At 33.3% G+C, this 20,496-nt stretch overlaps 2 protein-coding genes across 5 annotated transcripts in view; one reads left to right on the top strand and one right to left on the bottom strand.

The window, feature by feature from the left end:
* LOC105198533 (NAD-dependent protein deacetylase sirtuin-2) overlaps positions 1 to 13,304 on the top strand; it is a 43,066-nt gene extending 29,762 nt beyond the window's left edge. For both annotated transcript variants that reach the window (XM_039456080.1, XM_039456081.1), the window contains exons 3-6: positions 3,863 to 4,219; positions 12,439 to 12,634; positions 12,726 to 12,918; positions 13,015 to 13,304. In XM_039456080.1, the coding sequence (XP_039312014.1) occupies positions 3,863 to 4,219; positions 12,439 to 12,634; positions 12,726 to 12,918; positions 13,015 to 13,083 (815 nt within the window). In that variant the 3' untranslated portion in view covers positions 13,084 to 13,304. The remainder of the gene's footprint in view (positions 1 to 3,862; positions 4,220 to 12,438; positions 12,635 to 12,725; positions 12,919 to 13,014) is intronic.
* A 392-nt stretch (positions 13,305 to 13,696) lies between these two features.
* The window catches only part of LOC105199284 (probable 2-oxoglutarate dehydrogenase E1 component DHKTD1 homolog, mitochondrial), a 266,253-nt gene continuing 259,453 nt past the window's right edge, over positions 13,697 to 20,496 (bottom strand). For all 3 annotated transcript variants that reach the window (XM_039456078.1, XM_039456076.1, XM_039456077.1), the window contains one exon: positions 13,697 to 14,387. In XM_039456078.1, the coding sequence (XP_039312012.1) occupies positions 14,280 to 14,387 (108 nt within the window). In that variant the 3' untranslated portion in view covers positions 13,697 to 14,279. The remainder of the gene's footprint in view (positions 14,388 to 20,496) is intronic.

The raw sequence follows: 20,496 nt of genomic DNA, 5'->3' as shown, positions 1-20,496 counted from the left end.
GTGTCTGGAGTAGTAGTGGGCACGTTTTTCCTTGAGTACTCGGCTCAATCTCATCAATTGTGTTCGGTAGAGAGCCCCAGTAATGGTTTCATTCGGTTTGAGCAACTCATAATACACGACACCAAGCTGATTCCACTAAATACACAACATGAGCTTTTTTCCATGAATGTTCGGCTTGGCTGTCGATGTTGAAGCATGGCCAGGTGGTCCCCATGATTTCCTCTTTTTTGAGTTATTGTAGTGGATCCATTTTTCATCACCAGTGACTATACGATACAAAAAACCCTTTCGTTTATGCCTGGCAAGCAGCATTTCACATGTGAAAAATCGGCGTTCAACGTTTCTCGGCTTCAGTTCATATGGAACCCAGTTTCTTTGTTTTTGAATCATTCCCAATGATTTTAAGCGATGTGAAATTGCTGGTTGAGTCACTCCTAATGTAAGTGCAAGTGCTTCTTGCGTTTGGCACGAATCTTCATCTAATAATGTTTCCAATTCCGCGTTTTCGTACACTTTTAGCATTCCGCTACGTTCTTTGTCTTCGACGTCAAATTCACCGTTTTTAAACTTGTGAAACCACTCACGGCAACTTCTCTCACTTAAGGCAGCCTCACCATATGTTTCTACAAGCAATCAATGCGCCTCGGCTGCAGATTTCTTCAAATTAAAGAAGTAAATCAAAAGCTTCCGCAAATGACGCTTATTCGGCTCAAAACTCGACATTTTCGCACGAAAAAAGATATATGATGCTGATACAAAATCGCTAATATTTTAAGGTTATGTTGTTGCCGCATGTCCAACCTTACGATATAACGTTTTACAACAGACAATTTCAACCATAACATACTAGTGGCGCCATTTTTGTGAAATGGCGGAAACTTATTTATACTCCTAATACAAAAGAACGAACGTTTTGACTTGTTTTGGAGTCAATCTTCAACGTATAAAAAAATAGTAAGCATTCTAGGGTAATGGTTGACACGGCATTTCTATTATCGAACGTCAAATTTCATCGAAAGATTATTGAGTTTATTGTAAATACTTTGTGACAATGTGAAACAATTAATGTAATAATGACTACCCTGCTGAATTTATTTTTGAGACAATCAATAGCCGTTTAAAATTTTTTATTCATAAAAACCATATAATATATGATAAAAACACACTTAGCACACAGTCAGTAATATAGACAATAACACAACATATGAAAGAATTCGGTGGTTTTCGTACCATATATTCCTACAATCTCAGCAAAGTTTAAGACTATAACAAACAATTTAAATGTAAAAGTGGCGCTTTACAGTCTCAATAAATTACGCAGGGTTATTAAAGTACAGAAAAGTGTTCTCCCTAGAAATTAAAGAAAAATATCGTGTCTAAAATTGTATGTAAAGACTGCGATGCGTTATATGTAGGAAAAACTAGTAGAAAATTAAAAACAAGAATTAATGAACATCGCAACCATATTAATTGGAATTCTATTTATTTATTTATATTTTAACTACTTTTTTGTTCTTCCGCTATTTCTCCGTTCGTTCACATGTATTTATGTATTATTTGTATATTTTTGACTGCTTGACTTTCCGTGAGCGTTAAAGTAAGATGTTATAATCCGAGTGACTCGATTTAGTTAGTATACATTTTTACTTGAGACAGAGAGCACGCGTTGTTAAACGATAAACGCTTGAGTGTATACTATGACAAGTGAAATTGATTTCCTATGGACCAAAATTTATCCGAGGCTTCATTAATCTTCATCAGCTCAAATGGGTGAATCACAAAAATACAGTTTTAATTAAGATAATTTTTTGTTATCTAAAACGAAACGTAAGATAGTTATAGAGAAGTGTCATTTCTTGCGATACTGCCACGGGTAAAGATACCACTACGGATTTGGCAAACCGTTGGTGACTCGATTGCTTCCCGTTTTTAGTGAGTGATGATGGCTAGATTACTTTATATTTTTTGAAACGCTAAAGATAATTCCAAAGCGAGTCGAAACGTTCGTTCTTTTATAATTTTTTAAATAATGAATAAATAATTGCTATAGATAATATTAATATCTGTGATTGCGCACTTATCCGCGCTAACTTTCAGTAGCCTATCGTTAACACGAAAGCCTCAAGATTGGAATTTCAGTAGCCTATTTTTAATTACTAAATGTTTTAAATTTTTAGTCTTGAAATAATTACTTTTGTCTTATAAAAACATTAAATAATAATGTTCAGTAACCATCTTACAGTGTCTAAATAGATTGTAACGAAGTAATTTTAACTTAGAATTCATCTTAGAATTTATTGCGAATTATACAAGATATCATATTCCACCACATTAGATATATTCCACAATCGTCGTCTTTCCTTTATTATTTATAAAAATGCATTAGTACTGCATAATAGATCGAAGTGGAATAGAGTAATATGGCTCATCACAAAAATAAATTAAAAAAATTTGTTTTAATTAAAAAAAATAGTGTTTTGTTATAAAACATTATATTTATTTTGCTCGTTACAAATTAACTAATGGGTTACTCATGAATAACTGATTGTGAGTTACTTTTTTTCCATGAGTAATGCATAATGATAACGAGTTGCTTGTTTTGGTAGTTTTCCAAGTAATTATTCTTCAACTCTGGCGTTATTATGACAAATTGTAACGTCATTATCAAATCGTGATTATAAAAAAATAAAAGTAACGGTAAAGTAATGACTTACCATCCGTGGAAAAAACATGAAAATTTTACTTGCCTGCTGGAGGCAAAAATCGATCGCTTTACATATTTTTCTTGCTGACTAGGCATAACTTTTTAAAGATCACACAGTATACGTAATGCTTCTTATTCTATTATATGAGAGTTATAACTGTTTTGATTAGTCATATTTTAATTAAAAGGCATATAATGTATAATAATGCTTATGTCTATTATGAATGTTGCAAATATACAGGGTGTCAGAAAATTAAAACTTATGCTCTCGTGGGTTGATAGAGCGAGTTATACTGAGAAGGAAAGTTTTTTACTATTTTTTATTATCTGCAATAGTTATCGAAATAAAAATTATTAAAGTTTGTCGAATGAGCGCCAGATAATAGCTTGCCAGATAATGTTAACATTTTTATAAATTTGTTAAATTATTTTTTAATACATATTATTTTAAAAAGTAACTGTTTAAAGAGATTTACGAGTTTTATTAATTAAGTAAAATTATGTCCTGACATACAGTAATAGTCCCATAAATAGAAGCTATATTGCCGTGATGACATAATTTTAATTTATTATTGAGAGAATCGTAATTCTATTTATATTATTTTTTAAATGAATCTTCGAATTTAAGTAAATTTCTTTATGCAATTAAAAATTAAAACAGTGCGACCAAATATGGTAATATCCCGTATACTACTCGCATAGCTTAAAGCAGATGATACCGTATTTCTCCATACCATGATGTATCTTTCGTATGCTTTCTCTCTCGACCGAGTGTCAAGCGAGGAAGATGCACGATCGAAGCGCGCCACTACCTTCTGCCCTCTTTCCGATCTCCTCCGTGCTACCAAAAGCCACGTGCGTGTGCGGCAGCCGAGCGCCATTGCGCTGGCCGGTAGACAATGGTACTCTGTCCTTACCGCGCCACCCGCCGCGACTGCCCAGCTTGGCGATCGACGGGCGGTCCCTTCGTGCGGTGGGCAAAGAAAATACGCGCTCATTTGGCGAACTTTAATAATTTTTATTTCGATAACTATTGCGAATAATAAAAAATGGTACAGGACTTTTCTTCTCAGTTTAACTCGTTCTATCAACCCACGAAAGCACAAGTTTTAGTTTTCTAAGACCCTATGTAATATAAATACACATATTCTTTTATAGCTGCAGGAATACCAGACTTTCGGTCACCGTCTAGTGGACTTTATCATAAATTAGACAAATATAATTTACCTCATCCACAAGCTATTTTTGAGTTACAATTTTTCATGAAGAATCCAGAACCGTTCTTCACTCTTGCGAGAGAATTATTACCAGAAGGCTTCAAACCTACAATAAGCCATTATTTTATTCGTCTGTTGTGGGAAAAAGGCTTATTATTACGGCATTACACACAGAATATTGATACACTAGAACGTGTTGCTGGATTACCATCTGACAAACTAGTAGAAGCTCATGGAACATTTCACACTGGCCATTGTCTTAAGTGCCGAGCACCATATACACTTCCGTGGATGAAAGGTATATTTTTATAATTCTATATTTTTTGCATTAAGAGGATTAAATGATCAGATTGCTTGAAATTCTTTGAGAATTTTTTATGAAGCAACTAAATATGGAAGTCAAGTTTTGAGGAATATTTATACAACGTATAGAGTAGAAAAATATTTTTTATTAACAAATTTACACACTCACGCGCGCGCGCACGCACGCACACACACACACACACACACACACACACACACACGCGCGCGCGCGCGCGCAAGGTCTATCAAAAAAGTGTGGTAACCCCAAATTATTTTCGTTTCCTTGTATTTCACAAGAAAATGTCTCAGACAAAAGTTTTAGTCAAAAGATCTATTTACTGATCTTATCAGTTTGACCTTGGATGGCGTCGCCAAGGTTCGATCGAAATTACATTAATTTTTTTTAATGGGACACCCTATTTGTGATTCCAGAATCTAATAGTAGGGTCGACGGTGCCGCGTACTGTTTGCGGATAACATTTTTTTATTGTCAATATTTTGTTAGTAACACAAGCTACAATTAAAAAATTTTAACGATTTTCAGCAAATATTTTGCACAATATTGTGCAAAACGTTAGATATCACATGTGCCATAGTTTGCTAGCACGATATTGTATACGAAATGCGAGTTTATCGTGTGCTGTTATTTTGCTGTGAATACTTGACGCTTATTATTAATTCTCAACGTTTGCTCTTAAAATTTCATAAATTGATGATGTCTATTTGCCCTCATGTTGCTAACTCAATTTGCACATAAGATTTTGATTCGGCAAATTGACGGTAACTTCACAACAATTCGTGCAGTTCATTAGTTTATCTAATGTTCTAAATTGCGCTTGGCTATCTGGGTGTACTAGAATTATATAGATGCATAACGAGTATTTATAATTATTTGTCAATCAAAAAATATATTCTCCTTTTTATATAAAGTATAAGTCACTTTAAAAATGTACTTTCATACACTTGTTTAGTTTGTTGCAAAAAATTGTCAAAGATAAATATGATTTTCAAGTAATTTATCTTTCTAGTTTATTTAAATAGATTTATTTGAAACAAATGAATGAAAATATATAATATAAGAGTAATACAAGAGTAATTAATATAGTATAAGAATCTGTTTATTATATTGTATTATTTTGTATAATACCTTTAATAGATTTTTTTAAATGAAATCACGAATTTATGAAGTGGATCAATGAATTTTGCTTGATTTTTGTAATTAATCTATCATTGTAGTCTTTTAATACGTTTTATTATATTTCTGCTGATGCCTTGATGATAACAATTTACAAAATCTATTTTTGAGAATTTTCTAAAATAATACATAAAGTTATTGTTGTAGTTAAATATGGAAAATTGTATTTTTTAATAATAATTAGAAACAAATTTTGGATACTTACATAATTGCTTATATACAGGGTGTCAGGTAACTACCGCCCCTCGTTTCGTGGATTGATAGATCAAGTAAAACTGAGCAAAAAAGTCCTGTACCATTTTTTAATATTTGCCGTAGTTAACGAAATAAAAATTAATAACGTCTGCGAATAAGCGCGTATCACCGCGCGCAAGGACTGCCCGCCGGTCGCCGAGATGTAGGCAGCCGCGGCTGTAGGCGTGGCGCGGTGCGGTGAGGAGGGAAAAGCAGAGGTAGCTCTGGCCTGCGAGCGGCGCGGCAAAGAAGGAAAAGGCGCTTATTTGCAAACTTTATTAATTTTTATTTTGTAAACTATGGCAAATATTAAAAAATGGTAAAGGACTTTTCTGCTCAGTTTTACTTGATCTATCAATTTACGAAACCAGGGGCGGTAGTTACTTGACACCTTGTATATATATATATATATATATATATATATATATATATATATATATATATATATATATATATATATATATACAGGGTGGAGTTTTAAAATATTAAGGTCAGGCGAATAAGAACGCGCGGAGAGACAAGCGGTCGCTCGTCTGAGCCGTAGGACTGCTCACTGCGGCCCGATTGTAGGCGACGGTAAGTGGCGCGCGGCGAGGGAAAGGATAGGTTGGCACCGCATCGTGTCGAGCCGGACGGTCTTACGGCTCAGGCGACCAACCATTTGCCTCTCCACGTGCTCTTATTCGGCTGACTTTAATATTTTATTACACGAAAATTATTGCAAATATCGCAAACTGTTATTAGACTTTTTGATTTATTTTGATCCCTTTTACCTTATCGTAGTAATCTTTATACATTAGTCTGGGACACCCTGTATGTATATATATACAGGGTGTCCGTCCATAAATGTCCGAGCAAATATCTCGTAACTGGTTGAAGTTAGAAGAAAGTTTAATAAGGAAAATTTACATGGTTTTTAGTCGGCTACAAAATGCACGTAAAGAAATTTTTTTTACTCGTCACCTTTTTGAGTTATGAAGGTCAATGTAGGTTTTTTAAATGGATACCTATAATTTTTTTTGCATATTTACATAGTAGAGGTAATTTTCAATCAAAATTATATTAGGAAAAAAATTGCTACGACGCATCGTTTACGAAATAATCGGCATGCAAAGTATTAAAGTAATAATTTGGATCGAGTATTGTTGAACAAATTTGGAATATCAAATAGGTTGAGAAAGTAAACATTGTTTTTTCATGAAATATTTATTAACAAATTAATTAAGAAATGGTTCGAAATTGTTACCATCATGATCGATACAGCATTCAACGCGTTTTATAATGTTTCTTATTGTTAACTGCAGCATTTCTGTTGTAATACTTTCAACAGCTCTAGTGATTTTATGTCGTAAATCTTCTTCATTTTCAGGAATAGTTGCATAAACAATATCCCTAATATACCCCCAAAGGAAAAAATCGCAAGGGGTCAAGTACGGAGATCTCGGTGGCCATCGTACAGGACCATTAGTACCCATCCAACAATTAGGAAATCTATTATTTAAAAAGTTAATTACAGCACGTGTATTGTGTGCTGGAGCACCATCTTGTTGAAAAATAATATTTCGAAAAACTGATAATGGAAGATCGCGTAAATAATCTGAGAAAGTTGTTTGCAAGAATTCCAAGTATTTGTCACCATTAAGATGACCATGAAAAAAGAAAGGTCCAATAATTTTTGTTCCGATGATTCCGCACCATACGTTCTCCGAAAATCTGCGTTGGAAACCTTTATCTCTTTTCGCATGTGGATTCACATTGGACCAAGTATGCACGTTATGTCGATTTTCCATACCACAATTGGAAAAACAAGATTCATCAGACCATAATATTTTATTAAGAAAACCAAAGTCAGTGCGATAATTAACTCGAAGCCAGTGGCAGAACATTAAGCGATTTGCATCTCCTTCATGTAAAGCTTGTACTAAATTATCACGAAACGGTTTGAATTTGAATTTTTTTAGTACAGCGTGTACGTAACTTTTCGATAATTCTAAATTACGTGCTACTGTTCTTATGGATGTACGTCTGTTTTCAATAAAACTTAATAGCACACTTGTCTCTTTTTCTTCATCTGTTTGGATTGTACGTCGTTGTCTTGTTAGCGATCCTGTTTGACGCAATTGATCTTCAATTCGTCGAAATGTACGATTATTTGGTATTCTTCGTTCTGGATATTTTTGTTGATAAAGTAATCGTGCTTCATTTTCATTACGCATACTTAAATACCAGATCTCGAGCATATCACACTTTTCCGTAATTGTAAACATTGTTCTCACGCGCTCGTATGTAGACGATTGACTAACAAACTCATACTACCCTGTAATTCATATTACGTGCTATACAAATACTTTATTTACAAATCAAACAGTCGTGTATTTTGAAAAGTTGAAGGTCAGCGATCCTGTTCGATATAACAGACTTCATACGAGCGCGTGAGAACAATGTTTACAATTACGGAAAAGTGTGATATGCTCGAGATGTGGTATTACAACAGAAGTTGGGGGTATATTAAGGATATTGTTTATGCAACTATTCCTGAAAATGAAGAAGATTTACGACATAAAATCACTAGAGCTGTTGAAAGTATTACAACAGAAATGCTGCAGTTAACAATAAGAAACATTATAAAACGCGTTGAATGCTGTATCGATCATGATGGTAACAATTTCGAACCATTTCTTAATTAATTTGTTAATAAATATTTCATGAAAAAACAATGTTTACTTTCTCAACCTATTTGATATTCCAAATTTGTTCAACAATACTCGATCCAAATTATTACTTTAATACTTTGCATGCCGATTATCTCGTAAACGATGCGTCGTAGCAATTTTTTTCCTAATATAATTTTGATTGAAAATTACCTCTACTATGTAAATATGCAAAAAAAATTATAGGTACCCATTTAAAAAACCTACATTGACCTTCATAACTCAAAAAGGTGACGAGTAAAAAAAATTTCTTTACGTGCATTTTGTAGCCGACTAAAAACCATGTAAATGTTCCTTATTAAACTTTCTTCTAACTTCAACCAGTTACGAGATATTTGCTCGGACATTTATGGACGGACACCCTGTATACAGGGTGTTTCAGACCACCCGTACACCCCTTTTCTCTTCGCAGGATTAGGACCAATCAAAAATATGTTCAGACGAAAGTTGTAGGGTTTCAAAAGATCTATTCAATGATCTTATCAGTTTGACCTTGGATGGCGTCGCCAAGGTCAGATCGAAATCACATTAAGTTTTTTAAATGGAACACCCTATTTTTGATTCCAGAATCTAATAGCTGGTGTCAAGACCTTTCCAAAACACTATAAGAATGTTTATTTTCGTTGACTACTTTCCGAGTTGTGCGGCTTAAAAGTTACACTACCGCCAGCATCAGCATTACTCAAGATGTACCATGTGGTGGTTACTTAGTCGGATTTAATCTTGTGTGTGGGTGTGTGCATACGTGCATGCGTGTGTGTATGGGGGAGGAAAAGGGGAGTCAAAGTTTTATGTACTCTGCTTTTGTTTATTAACTGGATTGATTATGTTTGATGATCAATCATGTCCAGATTGACTGTATGCATTTTCCCGTGCTTAGCATTATCCAGAATGAACGACGTGGACGTGACGAGAATTTCATCCCATTGGGGTGCTTGATTCACGTGAGTCCCCTTGCCTCTCACGTTTGGGGTGCTTGATTCACGTGAGTCCCCTTGCCTCTCACGTTCGGGAATGAATGAGTGTATGTTTTGTTAAGCGACTAAATGTTCAAAGTGAGCACCATTCTCTGCGATGCAAGCATCAACTCTATTTTGAAAATCATTGGTTGCTCGAAGAATTTCCTCGGCACGTAAGGATCGAATTGTTTCACTTATTCTACGAATCATATTATCCCTCGTAGTCGGACGTTCATGATAGACCAAGTTTTTTATCCTTCCCCAGAAATAATAATCAAGGACGGTGAGATCTGGTGATCGGGGTGGATAATTGATTGGACCGTATTTGCCTATCCACTTGTCGGGGAACATAGTATTTAATGCCGCACGAGCAACTCTCGATGTATGAGACGGACATGCATCTTGTTGGAACCACATGTTCAGGCGCAATTGCAGAGGAATATTTTCTAGTAAAACAGGAAGATCTGTCATTATCAAGGCGGAATATCTATCACCGTTTAGATTTTCGTCAAAGAAAACAGGACCTATGATTTGACTTCCAATAATTCCACACCAAACATTGACTTTCCAAATGGTTTGATGATCTACTTCTCTCAACCAGTGAGGATTATTTTGTGCCCAATAACGAGAGTTCCAAGTATTAACAGATCCATCACTTTTAAGTGTACATTCGTCAGAAAATAAAATTTTCAAGTGGAAATCAAGTGGTTGCTGTCTTATAAAGTTGCAAAATACAAGTCTCTGTCTAATATCGTTATAATTCAACGCTTGATGAACAGACATTCTGTAAGGGTGAAATTTGTTATTTTTTAGAATGCGCCAAACACTGATTTTACTAACACCAGAATCTTGTTCTCGTCGTCTTAAAGAATCATAAGGGTTCAATTCTGTCGATGCAAGAATTTCCACTGTTCTTTCATCCATAATCGGACGACGAATTTGTGTACCTTTGTTATGTTGAGGCTGAACGACACCTTTAATTTTGATTCGTTTAGCCAAACGTGAAAAAACATTTCGCGAGTGAGGAGTCCGATCAGGATAACGTTCCCGCCACAATCTTTCCGCTGCAATGAATGTACCTCGACATTCACCTAAAATTAGCAGCATATCATATGCTTCTTCATTGGAATAGGACATGGCTAAATAAACCTAGACTAATAAAGAGGGTCGGATTTTTGTTGCGCGATTGATACTGATATGACGGTTATTGAAGACGTAGGTGACAAGTTTGAGAGAGTTATTGTCACTCGTGTTGAGTTGAGTCACAATAGCGTTGTGGTGAATACATCTCTACTACATCCTATGCAAATAACAATATGTATAAAATCACGAGTCAGTCATCGTTACGCAGAAAGCCGCGCTCGTTATTGCTCGTGTGCTACCGTTAAAGTAATAATGTAATTACATAATATTATGACATACATATGTATGTGACTATCTACGGTCGCGACAGCTAATTTTCACGACTTTTCATGATCTGTTTTTGTTGGCCCGGCTCGCGTGTTTACTTTCTTTGTGTCGGCTGCACGGCTTTCTGCGTAACGCGTGATTTTATATTGTTATTTACATGGTGTTGGCGGTAGTGTAACTTTCAAGCCGCACAACTCGGAAAGTAGTCAACGAAAATAACCTTTCTTGTAGTGTTTTGGAAAGGTCTTGACACCAGCTATTAGATTCTGGAATCAAAAATAGGGTGTTTCATTTAAAAAACTTATTATGATTTCGATCTGACCTTGGCGACGCCATCCAAGGTCAAACTGATAAGATCATTGAATAGATCTTTTGAAACCCTACAACTTTCGTCTGAACATATTTTTGATTGGTCCTAATCCTGCGAAGAGAAAAGGGGTGTACGGGTGGTCTGAAACACCCTGTATATATATATATATATATATATATATATATATATATAAACACAATATTTGTTCAACTTTTAATTAAAGGAGTATATCTAGATAAGTAAAAAGTTAGATGAGGATCTAACTTTTCAAATTTTTTATAACAAAATACAAAAATCAAGTATTTATTTTATAATAAAAATTATTTTTTCTATTTTCTCTATTTAAATTTTATTAACTCTTACTTTATTGAAGATATAAACAACTTATATCTATCAAAAGATATCTGGGCATACTAATATATTTTGTATGGAATTCTAATATAGGCATATTTGTGCATATAATATACATTTTTTTGTGTACCTTATTCTATTAAAGAGGTTACCCGTTATCTATACATATGTATTTTGTGCAAGAATTCAATGATTCATTGAATTCCTACATAATTTTTTTATATATAGATACCTATTTCTACTGAAAGGATACCCAGATACTCGTATATACTTTGTGTAGGAAGTCAATAAATCATTTTATGTAAAACAATTTTTTTTATATTCTAGTAGTCGTAGCGCCCTAAAACAACAAATAAACTACATGTTTTATCTAGTCTAATTTTTTGCCAAAAACACTTTTGGGATGATTGTGGTTTGAATAATCAGGTTTTATATTTTTATATATTTATTTCAATCGTAGGGGTATTCAAGTACTTTTCAGTAAAGGGTTAAAAAAATAATAAAATCATTTTTCGAGTTTTCCTACATTAGCTGTCAAATCCATAATGGCTAAGGAATGTACTATTATTTCTAGAATTAGTTTACACTTCTACCTACATACATATCAGACAGATGTCTCAATTTGTTGCATATTTTTCAGGATTACGAAATTATTATATTTTTAAGAAAGAAATTAAAAAATAAATCCGTACGTAGCAAGTAATTTATTGCATGTCATTTCTTGCTTCTGATATCATATAATCAATATCGCACTGCGAGAAAGTCAATAGTAAGCCCTAAAAACATTTAGAAAAATTAAAAGAATGATTATTTTATATTATTTTTTAAAATCTAATTTAAATGTCGATTAAAGAAAAGTATGATTTTTTAATAGAATAAACACGACTTCTCTTTTTGTTTTTTTACAAAGTTCACAAAGTTAGTATCGTTAGTTCTTGTTTTGATCCGTCCAAGTATATATGCTCCTTTAAATTTTTGGACAATTTTGTAAAAAGTATATAATTAATAAAATAAAAATACTAATTATATAATTTTACATGACAGAAAAAATAATAGAAGGCGTAATTCCAAAATGTGAAGAGTGCAATGAAGGTGTTGTGAAGCCTGATATAGTCTTCTTCGGTGAAATGTTACCTGAACGTTTCCAAGAACTTGCTGATCAGGATTTTGTACAAGCTGATCTTTTAATTATCATGGGATCAAGTTTAGTAGTACAACCTTTTGCATCATTAGTGGATAGGTATGTATATAGATGATAAAAATAATTTTATAAAAATTAATAATATGAAAAGAAATAGATATGTAATTTTGAAAATAATTTGGTTTTCAAGAGTGCGAACCACTTGTCCCCGTCTGCTCATCAATAATGAAAAAGTGGGTATGCAAGATCGTCTGTCACGTTTTTTAGGATTACGACAAGGTTTGGTATTTGATGCCAAGAACACACACGGAGGGCGGGATGTAGCTTGGTTGGGTGATTGCGACACAGGCTGTCAACTGCTAGCAGATAAACTTGGCTGGGGGGTAATAACTTTTTATATTTTTATTTTTATTATCTACTTTGTATTATTTTAATTACTAAATGCTTTATAATGACTAAAATGCAACTCGTAATTTTAGGATGAATTGCGAGCGCTCATGCAAAGAGAGCACGAAAGTTTGAAAGCAGAGGACAAAAGTGAAAATTAACCGTTGTTAATTGAATAACAATAATTGGTAGTGTTTTTTAATAGAAACAATAGATTATTGTTATTAATATTTTTTCATTCGAAAAAAATGTTGAGAAGATAAAATTTTACTTAAAATAAATGACAGAAATATTATTAAAACTATTATATTAGGATAAAATCTATAATTTAATGTAATTAATGTGATTAATGTAATTAATTTAAGAATATATTTATGAATATCTCAATTTATCTTATTGCTTTTTATTATTAAAAAAAATTAAATAATAAAGAATATTAATCAAAATATATAGGGGTCACGTCAATATACAGCCGACACCATTGTTCTTGTATCTCTAATGCCACAACAACATGATCAATGTTGTTAATTTGTGCTATGCCAACTTTTGCACATTTTGATTAATATTACGTTTTACTTTTACCTTTTTGACTTCAATTATCTAAATGGACTCAACTCAGGAAACATGATGCACAACAATATACCATTTGAATTACTGCGTTACATCAATTTTGTTACTACTACAAGTAATAAATTGTTTTTACATCTGTAACTATTTGTACTGAAGATGGTTTAAACGAGTACGTCTACTATATTAATTTGTGAATAATTTTGCTTTTTACACACTTGTGTCAGTATTATAATTGCCATGACTTCTGTACATTGAATTCTATAGAGCCTATTTCTCTTTAACTATTTAAGGAACATTAATGTGCAGAATTAGGTATGATGTCAATTTAATCTATTATAACTCTAAAGTGGTATTGATACTGAATGATATAATATTGGTGAGTGATATAGTATGGGAGCTTGTATGCCAAATTTATGTACAATACTATTTTAAGATTAACCATTTATCATTTGATTCTTATATAAGAAATCCAAGTATTGTATAAATGCTTTTTAAATAAAATCTAAATATTTGTTATAAATATTTGTTGCTAATATTTGAAAATATTTTAAATAAATGAATATTTTAAATAAATGAAAGTTCTGATGCTTTATCTGTTTAATTCTATCTTTTGAAATGTTTATTGCCAAATTAAAATAAAATGGATAACGTCCATAATATTTTGTACTTCCATAATACTTCCTTTTATTGATAAAATTAATGTAGAACATGTAAGACAACTACTCTTATTGAGCATATGTTTAATTAGGAGTATATGTAGTCTTATTAAAATAATATTTGTTAATTTTTAATTGAATTCAAATGGTTTAACAATAACTTCGTTAGCTTCACGTTGATGCATTTGTCCGTCTCCAACAGCTGGTGCTGCCATCGATTTTCGACCACAATATTTCAACTGAAAATTATAAATAATAAAAAAAGTGAGTAACTTATATTTGTAAAATAATCAAGGAAAGAGTAGAAAGGTCAGAAACAAGCGAAAGGAAATGTACTTTTCACGATATATTTTGTTTTGTTTAATTATTAAATAAATTCGTTTCGTCTTCAATGTACACATTTTAAAAAAAGTTTAATAATTAAAATAAAATATTAGTGTTAATTAAAAATAGCAATTTACAAAGAGAAAAATGTTTTATTTTTTATTTTTTCATTTTTTCAAAAGAATTTACTCAAACATGCAAAAGTAATTTATTAAAAAAGTATTACAATATTACATTATTACCGGGAGCACTTGTAACAAATTTTTCAACTCTTGAGATTTAACAAAATTATAAATGAGTAAAAAGTATCACTTAAAAGCAGCGTTGTAAGAATAGCACATTACAGTGAAGCGGAATCTTAATGTGCTCGTATGGATTAAAAATGTTTTAAAGAGTTACGTTATCCGTTTCTTCATTGGTCTTCATTGGCTTCTTGGGGGAGATCAAATCATCTCCTCTGATAATATACACGGTGGAAAATTTACACTTTGGGTTTGGCAAACCGTTAGTGACTCGTCCATCGGATCAACGATAATCAGATAATTTAATTGCACTTGTTACTTGAATTTGTTATACGCTTATGATGTAGGATACGCTCCAAAGTTGAGTCAAAACGTTTGAACATTTTATTGAATAAAAAAAATTTGTCTATGATTGATGTATCTGTCTTGTACATTACGAATCGTGCTGAACTCATTAGCCTTTTTACTTATTTCTAATTTTGCTTTTATTAAATATTTATAAAAAGTATTTTTATTTAACTTGATAAATGTTTTTAATAAGAAACGAAAGAAGCATTTATTTGTTGTTTTTTATTTAAAAAATATTTTTAATTAAATAATAAAAATGGAATGCTATTGGGAATGAAGAGAAAGATTGAATTAAATGGGATAAAAATAAAAAGGGAGCAAGGGATAGTGATGGCAGAGATAGAATTGAATAAGGCAAATTCGAGGCAAATTGTAGGGATGTGCGTTAATGGGGATTTGAATAAAAAATTGGAGCTTCTGAGGTGGTAAATGGAAGAGGGAGAGGAGAGATAAGAACTATAATTGAAAGCAATTTTAACGTCAAAACAAAAGAGAAGAGGAGGGGGGGATAAAGGAACCAAGCTAGGAAGACATGGAAAGGGGAAAGAAATCGAAGGATATGAAAATAAATAGAGAAAGAAGGGTATTGATCCAGAAAGTAGGTAGCATGAGCAATATTTAATGGAAATATGGGGAATAGATATGGAGATTAGACATACGGGGGAGAGGTGAATCGGTTATTGATTATATGATGGAAAGTATGGAGACGAAGGAGAAAATAGAGAAGATGATAAAAGATTGTGTGGTCTCGGACCATCTTTTATACTCGGTTCACTGTAAGTATATACTCAACATGAACAAAAATTCGTCCGTTTCGCGCACGTTCCCCTGTAGAAGGAGAATGCCTTCCGCTCAAGCACGTATACTTGCTTCTTTACAATGGGTAGCAGAAGAGCATTGACTTTGCATATCGATATTAATTTTTGAGATGCTACATATTAGAGAACAACATAATAGATTAAATTCACAAAAAGATATTGAGTATCTTGACGATTCTTATTTGTGTATATTTCATAAATAAAAATCAATATAATATATTAATAATTTATTATAATTTTTCTTATATTAATCGATGTTATATTATTTTTTATTTTATAACAATTTTTAGTTTTTCTGTTATTATTCTATAATAACACTTGTGATAAGGGTTTGTAAAATAAAGATTATTTTTTTAACATTAAAAAATAAACAATTAGGCAATGAGTAGTTATTATTCCGCATAATACTACAATTTGAGAAAATTCTTAAAAATATTATCAATTATGAAAATAATACATTTAAAATTATTATCAATTATACAAACAAAATAAAATTAGCGAATACATTCAAACGCGTTTCGGCTACAGCGAGACTTCGTCAATGAAATTTAAAAATATGAGTATATTAGTAGATTATTCATTAGTAACACCATTTAACCATTGCGAATCACAGAAATCTTTTTTTGAGCCCCCTGATGCAAATCTTTGAGATGAACACGCCATTGACAGTGGACAAACAATACAATAAATTAGAAAATAAATACATAATAAATAGTAAATAAAATGGTAAAAAATAAATTAGTAACAAATAATACAAAATTGTAATGCGGTCTATGAATTAAAATTAGAATTTAAAGAAATTTTGAATTAAAAGATATTGTGATTGAGGTCTTTTTTTCTGGTAGGTTATCTTTACATCCAAATTACTCTTCGTAAAACGGTCTTACACTGTAAGCCACAGAGGAAAGATCGAAGTATCATTACAAGATGAACACGACTTTCAGTGGATCAGATCATTTATTTTGTGACTGGAAGTAAATTTATTGACCGCGTTAAAGACTCACACATTGGACTTCCTTACATTTTTGCCTGAAACAAAGAATAATTTGGATATAAAGATGACTTACCAGAAAAAAGATCTCAGTCACAGTATTTTTTAATTTAAAATTTCTTTAAATTCTAATTTTAATTCATGGACCGCATTACAATTTTGTTTTATTTGTTACTAATTTATTTTTTACAATTTTATTTACTATTTATTATATATTTATTTTCTTATTTATTGTATTGTAAATATTCGCGATTACGTTAGATTAATTTAAGCGTTATTATTTTTAAAACTGTAAATATCCTTGATTACGTTAGATTAGGTTCAATATTTGTTCCACCCACCGTTGTGAGTTATGCACAGCATCAATTTGTAATCATTTTGTCTTTGTCTTATAGTAAATGTCTGTATTAGTTTAAAACCGTTCGACTAGTCTAATTTTCTCCAACCTCACTCTTGAATAACATACAACACACTATCCGTGCGCGAAAACGGAGTTGTTACAGATTTGAAAATTTCTTATTAATCGACATATCTAATGATTCTTCAAGGAATTTTTTTTCTTTGTGTATGCCAATTTCTGAAACAAAATGTTCAAAGACTTTTGCCAGATGTTTAATAAAAGCTTGTTTAGTTTTTATTTGGTAGTCTGATTGACGGGATTGATTGTTGTGGTTGTTTTATTTTTTTTCCATAATAAATAATTAGTAGTTTTTGCAGCTGTAAGATTCCCAAGAAATTTTTATAGCTGGATTTTTTCCTTATGAAGCAGTTTTTAAGCTGCTTAGTTGTCTTGTTGAGTTTTGTTTTTTCTTTGACTGAACGCGTGAGCTGCCATTGCTTTCTAATTTTGTTTTTTTTCAATTTTTACCTTGGTGAAGAATATTTTGTAATTTTGAGTCTTGATTTCTGAAGTAGCTTCCCAGATTTTTTTCTGTATTACTTTAGTGAAGTTTTCTGTAGCTTCTTCCAATTATTTTGCAGACTTGAGAGATATTTTACAGTTAAGCTCTTCATTTATAATGTTTCTGAAAAATTCCTAGTTTGTTTTCTTTCTATTGAGAAGAGGTAATTTATTGGCAAGTTTTGTTGCTTAGGATAGTATAATCAATAATGAAGAACGATCTGTTCAAAGTAAGACTCAAATACTTGTAACAAATCGCCTTTTTCAGCCACCCCTCGTGGTCTGACCAGCGTCCAGAATCACCCGGCCGATCATTCGTTGAGCGAAAAGCAGATTTTTCGCGCTGATAATCCATTTCAAATACACGTACGCGAGCATGGACCACATTCGCGCGCCGAGTATCTCGTCGCGCACGCGCGCTTGACCGAACCGACACGTCGGCTGGCGTGATCCGCCCGACCAGCATGCTTACTTCACTCCGCTCACTCTCCGAAACCGATTTCAAGCGGCGGGGATACTGTCTCCGAGATGAGTCGAGGAGCCTCCGAACAATCTTAACGTCTCGAGATCCGGGTATAAAAGAGCCGGAGCAGCGAGATACTGAGCTTCTTCTCCGCCGACTATCTGGATAAACAACTTCGCCGATAGTCTTCCGAAGAAATCTCCGCCAGGTAGCCCTCCGGGGTAAAGAGTACTTTGCCTCTACCGAGCGTTCTTGGTGGTTACCTTTCGATAACTCGTTTTTTCCCGCCGCAGCTGGACTTAAGCGTGCTTGGACCTTGGCAAGTGTTCTTGCCCGTACGGCATTTGATCACCGCACCGATCCTTAAGCGGCTAGAGAACCGCGGGATAAAGCGTCTTTACCTCCACCGAGCGTATTTGGCATAGCCATTGTATCCCAGCCTAAGAATAGCGCGAATACGGAAAATTAAAGAGACGCACAGCTGTGAGTCACCCCGCGTCTTGCTATCGCGCACCCGGCTACCTAATTTTTGCGAAACCTAAGCAGAAAAAGCGGACCGAACGCTGTGTCTAATAATAGCCACGCCGAACAATAGACCACGTCGAACAATAGACCGTGCCGAATATCATCAAGCCAGTTGGAAAGCAAACTCGTCTGTTTTTTGATTCCGGATCTCGCCGTTCCCGCACCGATCTCATCGTTTTGTATAAACCGCCCTGGCACAACCGCCGTGCATTTGCCATACGAAGACTGTCACCGGAGAATTATACCATGGCATCCGTAAATTCATCGGTGCTGATACGATTTTCTCTGTAAACTAGTTTTCACCTATACAGCACAAAATTTGCAACAATATTGTTGCAACGTTGCAGCAATGTTATAACGTTGCAGCAATGTTGCAACAATATTTCTGCAGCCTTCTGTGCTGTATGGGTACTTTCGAGGGGAAAACCGCTAAGGGCAGTAGGTGTACAGACTTTAGGAATTACCAGGCATTACTAGGGCATTACTGGGCATTACTGGGCATTACTAGGCATTACTGGGGCATTACTGGGGCATTACTGGGCAATACTGGGCATTATTACTGGGGCATTACTGAGCATTACTGGGGCATTACTGAGACATTTTAATGCGCATTATAGTGGGCATAATTAAATCTCTGAGCATTATTACGTTTATTTTTAAACTGATAATTGTTTTGTGTCAAACATTATATTTAAAATATGTAATAACAGTGCTCAATCGGAATTAGTTACAACTTTCCAGGCAGATTTCCGAAGCGACACCTATTGCTCCCCCCACTACCGTACGAGGCTTGGCGGCCGGGCCACCGATCGTGCGCATGACGCTGTTTCTCAGAAGCGTCCCATATCGATAATACAAGTATATGTTTATTTCAGCGATCTTGTTAAATTCTATAACCTTGATCGTAAACATTGATCGTAACATTGATCGTAATATAACATTTATTGTAAAAAATGGTGTATTATCTGCAGCATGATACCATGATCCATTGAAAGAAGCTTTGTGTAAAGAAAGAAAAGGAGGTTATGTCTTAGAAAAGTACGTTCTCTGTTATTTAATTTATATATAGAATTAGAATAACATTTGTATCACATTTCAGAAGGTAAATCTACTTAACATTACATAATTAAAAAATGTAAAAAGATTTGATATTTTGGAAGTCCATTAGTGACGGTGATTTCCTTAGACGATGTTAAACCCGCTAAAATAGAACGTCTTAGTAAGTACTTTGAAACATAAAGAAATTTTTGTTTTATTGAAGTCATATGATATGTTAATATCGCAATTCAATGGCATATTTTTTTTTTATTTACAGTGCTAAAAATTATATAGACAATGTGACATAACCTCAAATATAAATTAAGTAGCAAAAGTGCAATCAAAATTTTCTAACGTCAAAGTAATTCACAATACGAGGTGTGTTCAAAAAGTATCGCGAATTTTGAATTTTCGCGGGTTACGTATATTCGAATTTCGATCTTTTTGTGGCGTTATGTTGGTACTCATGTCTCTCACTTATGCCGACAAGCTCGGCCATTTTGAATGTTCACTTAATTGTTGACAGCTGCTTTGCTTGCACGTGTTTTGGATCGTCTTCGATTTTTACCTATTCAAAAAAATGGATCAAAGAACCTGTATCAAATTTTGTGTGAAAAACGAAATTAAGTGCGCGGATGCATTCCGAATGTTGACTGTGGCATACGGAGAAGCTACCTTGGACCGAAGCAACGTTTATC

This window comes from Solenopsis invicta, chromosome 12, assembly GCF_016802725.1.
Source record: "Solenopsis invicta isolate M01_SB chromosome 12, UNIL_Sinv_3.0, whole genome shotgun sequence".
NCBI lineage: Eukaryota > Metazoa > Arthropoda > Insecta > Hymenoptera > Formicidae > Solenopsis > Solenopsis invicta.
Note: the sequence above shows the minus strand (reverse complement) of the source record. Positions and strands in the feature narration are given on the sequence as shown.